Source organism: Fragaria vesca, linkage group LG2 (genome assembly GCF_000184155.1).
Source record: "Fragaria vesca subsp. vesca linkage group LG2, FraVesHawaii_1.0, whole genome shotgun sequence".
Lineage (NCBI taxonomy): Eukaryota > Viridiplantae > Streptophyta > Magnoliopsida > Rosales > Rosaceae > Fragaria > Fragaria vesca.
In genome coordinates this window covers 28089036-28092194 of record NC_020492.1, presented here as the reverse complement: position 1 = coordinate 28092194, position 3159 = coordinate 28089036, and the positions used below count along the sequence as shown (strand labels likewise).

The 3159-nt window shown below is 36.1% G+C and overlaps 1 protein-coding gene across 2 annotated transcripts in view; it reads right to left on the bottom strand.

Annotated features, from left to right (window-relative positions):
- Positions 1–806: 806 nt before the first annotated feature.
- The window catches only part of LOC101296741 (50S ribosomal protein L18-like), a 4234-nt gene continuing 1881 nt past the window's right edge, over positions 807–3159 (bottom strand). Inside the window, exons 1-2 of one of the 2 annotated variants that reach the window (XM_004291590.1) lie at positions 2883–2952; positions 807–1389 (exon numbers count right to left, since the gene is read on the bottom strand). In XM_004291590.1, coding sequence (XP_004291638.1) covers positions 1000–1389; positions 2883–2915 — 423 coding nt within the window. In that variant the 5' untranslated portion in view covers positions 2916–2952 and the 3' untranslated portion in view covers positions 807–999. Of the gene's footprint in view, positions 1390–2882; positions 2953–3159 lie in introns of those variants that run through there. The other variant, XM_004291591.1, reaches the window with a different exon arrangement.

Below are 3159 nucleotides of genomic sequence, written 5' to 3'. Positions count from 1 at the left end.
TTGTATAATCACGAGACATATTATTCATGGAATGGGGGGTTGGGATGAGAATGTCAGATCTAATTGTGGAATGTGGTTGTAAAACTGTGGTTGATGGTTGATCTTGATTTCTCAACCTTTCATAACAAATCACAAAACATTCAACATATAAAGACAATAAAGGAAACCAGGAGAATTTTTAAACATACTTCCGTAAGTTTTAACCATGTTGTTCAAGTGCCAAGATCATCGACATTTTCCCAGAACCAACTGACTAGCAACAGAAAGCTTCATGAAAAAGGAACTGCATGGAAGGCATAAGACAAATTTGGTTGAGAAACCAACTTAAAATTACAATTCATCATGAATCAATAGTATGACCCTGTTGTGAATTTCAAAATAACACTGGGTTTGCTGATAACTGTAACACCACAGATGCACATTCTTTGACCCAACTGTAATCGAACTATGAATGTATTCACCTCTTTACTTCAGAGCAACACATCCCACTTCACTAGTCTCTCCAAAATTGGTAATGGGTCAAAAGGCTGGCTGTTTCTCAGGGAATTGTTCTACCCCTCTACTAACGAATTTATATCAATATTGAACATATAGACAAAAAGAAGGGATAGAGGAGAACTCTACTTACTAATTTGCCCAGGAGCTATTTCGTCGAAATCACAAAGAGGTAATTTAATTCTATTGTCTATAAGAACATGCACAACTGCATTGACTATAGTCCAAACCTCGGTGTGGATCTTAAATATCTTTTTTCTCAACTACAAACTTGAACAAATAGGAAAGATTGATGCACAAAACAGAAAATTGAAGTTCAAATATGTGATTTGAAAGGGAACTTTTCAAGATCAATTGATACAGCTATGGTTGCAACAAGTTTTCAACTGGATTATACTGATCAATTCATGGCTCTCAAAATCAGTATAAAGCTATCCACTAAGAAACCACATATAATGATTCAGTACTTGAACATAAACAAGGTAAAAACAAGATTTCTTCTTATTAACTTGGCCGAGAACTATTTTCATTATCATCAAGAATGAGTTTAACTCCATTGTTTTTAAGAGCATTGACGATAGCCCATACCTTGGTACGGTTTTTAAAACCCTTCTTCTCAACTTCATTATTTACATTAATGTGAATCCCTTGTCCCTGTCCCTGGTCAAGACCTTCCACCTTAAGTCGCATCGCGAGCACTTCTCCAACAACTGATGCTGCTTTTGCATTGCAAGAGCGGCCACACTCGAGTGAGCCCTTAACCGAATGTTCAATTGTAGATGCTGTTACAACAATCCGGCCATTATTTCGGTCAACGACGTTTGCTGTGATGTACTTCAATGATATGAACAATCGCAGCACATACCGCTTCATAACACTCATTCTTGGACACTCCTGCAGTTTTATAATTAACACAAGCCAATTAGATACGAAACCCATAAAAGGGAAAGAGAATTGAAAATACCAACAGTCAAGAATTTAATCTCCCAATGGTTAGTGGTAAGCTCATACTAAACATTGTCTGAAGGGTAAGTCTCACCCCATTCCTTAAGCTGGTAAGAGACCAGTCACATTAAACTTAGATGCAACTTCAACATATTTTTTCATCACACATTTAGAACCAGATCAAAGACAGTAAAACATTCTTAAATCTTGGGTAATCAGGAAGGAAAAAGATTAAGATAAAGTGAAAAATGGGCAAAATCATATATGCCTTTTTGCAAAATGTAGGTATATTCTCTTGAATGTGTTTTGACCACTTCTTTACGAGGTCAACATAATACCATTCTAAAACCAACATGCTTCAAGAATACATCAAATCCCAAATATTGGAATTAGTTTGGATTTGATAAGGCTTCAAAAACCAATACATGTTCAATACATAGTACAGTACTTATTTACATGTATATTTGAATTTCGTTTACAAGTATACATAAAGCCTGGGTGAACAAGCATCTAACCTTAATAAAAGAACCTTGACTAAACAAATTTCATTTTGTAACAAAAGAGAAAACTGTCTAATAAGACATAACAAAACTCTGCATGACCAAAGTAGCAGTGTCATGCTTCACAGTTTGCTATACAGATATGCAGCAATCAAAAAGTGATGTCTTTAACAATTGGATATCACTGCACCTATTGGAATGACACTACTATACTGGATTATTCAACACTTCAAATACCCCCTGGTTACTACAACAAATGATGTCTGCTAAAGCTCCTAATCCATGTTGAAGGTACAGGTTCGACAAATCTTATCATAGCATCTCCAAACTATTCTGCATATTAGAATCCCCTCTAGCCTCACATTTTATATACTAGAGTTATAGCCAATAAGACAACCTTATCAGAAGCTCAGGGCTGCACAGTACGAATACTAATATATTCGGTCCATATCCTAGCAATGCACTCCTCTCTTTCTGTCCCAACTATGGATTCACCTTTATTATATATTCACAAACTCATTAATTTTGGACACAATAATTGTATTCCAAATTCTGGGCAGCCAAGGCCAGGGTACCTCCTCACCTACGTAAACCATAATCATCGGAGACCAAATGAATACTACAAGGAGTCGATGACAACTGAAGAAACTACTGGTACATATAAACCTTATGACAAAATCACAGAGGGATAAAAAAGCTGCATCTCCCATTGATTCTGAAGGTCAAGAATGCCCCGTCTGGCAATACTGGGGGAGAAACACAATAAGACAATTTAAATTACGAATAGAAGAGATCTGTACGACCATGATAAGGTTGTTTCAGATGTAAGAAAAGATTTTCAGATGCCACTAATCATAAGAAAATATATAAAGAGTTGCAGACCCATATTTCTGTTATGTTTCTAGACAATTCACAAGTTCAGTAATCTGGGGCTAAAGGTACCTGATATGAGGAGAAACATAAGCTCTTTGACATTGCAAGGGGACTCGACCTTTCGACTGTATTAATCGTCATACCTCTTTCTTATTATGCCAAAAAAGAGAATAAGAAAAGAAAAACTGTACTCTTAGTGTGAGCCAAACAATAGCTAAAACTTGTTTGGTGATCATTCAAATTTATGGTTTTCAGTTTGAGACAGAAGCGAAAAATATGAGAGGAGAGAGGGACGTGGGAGGTAGTTTTTAATTTTCATACATACTCTCTCTCTCTCTCNCTNCNC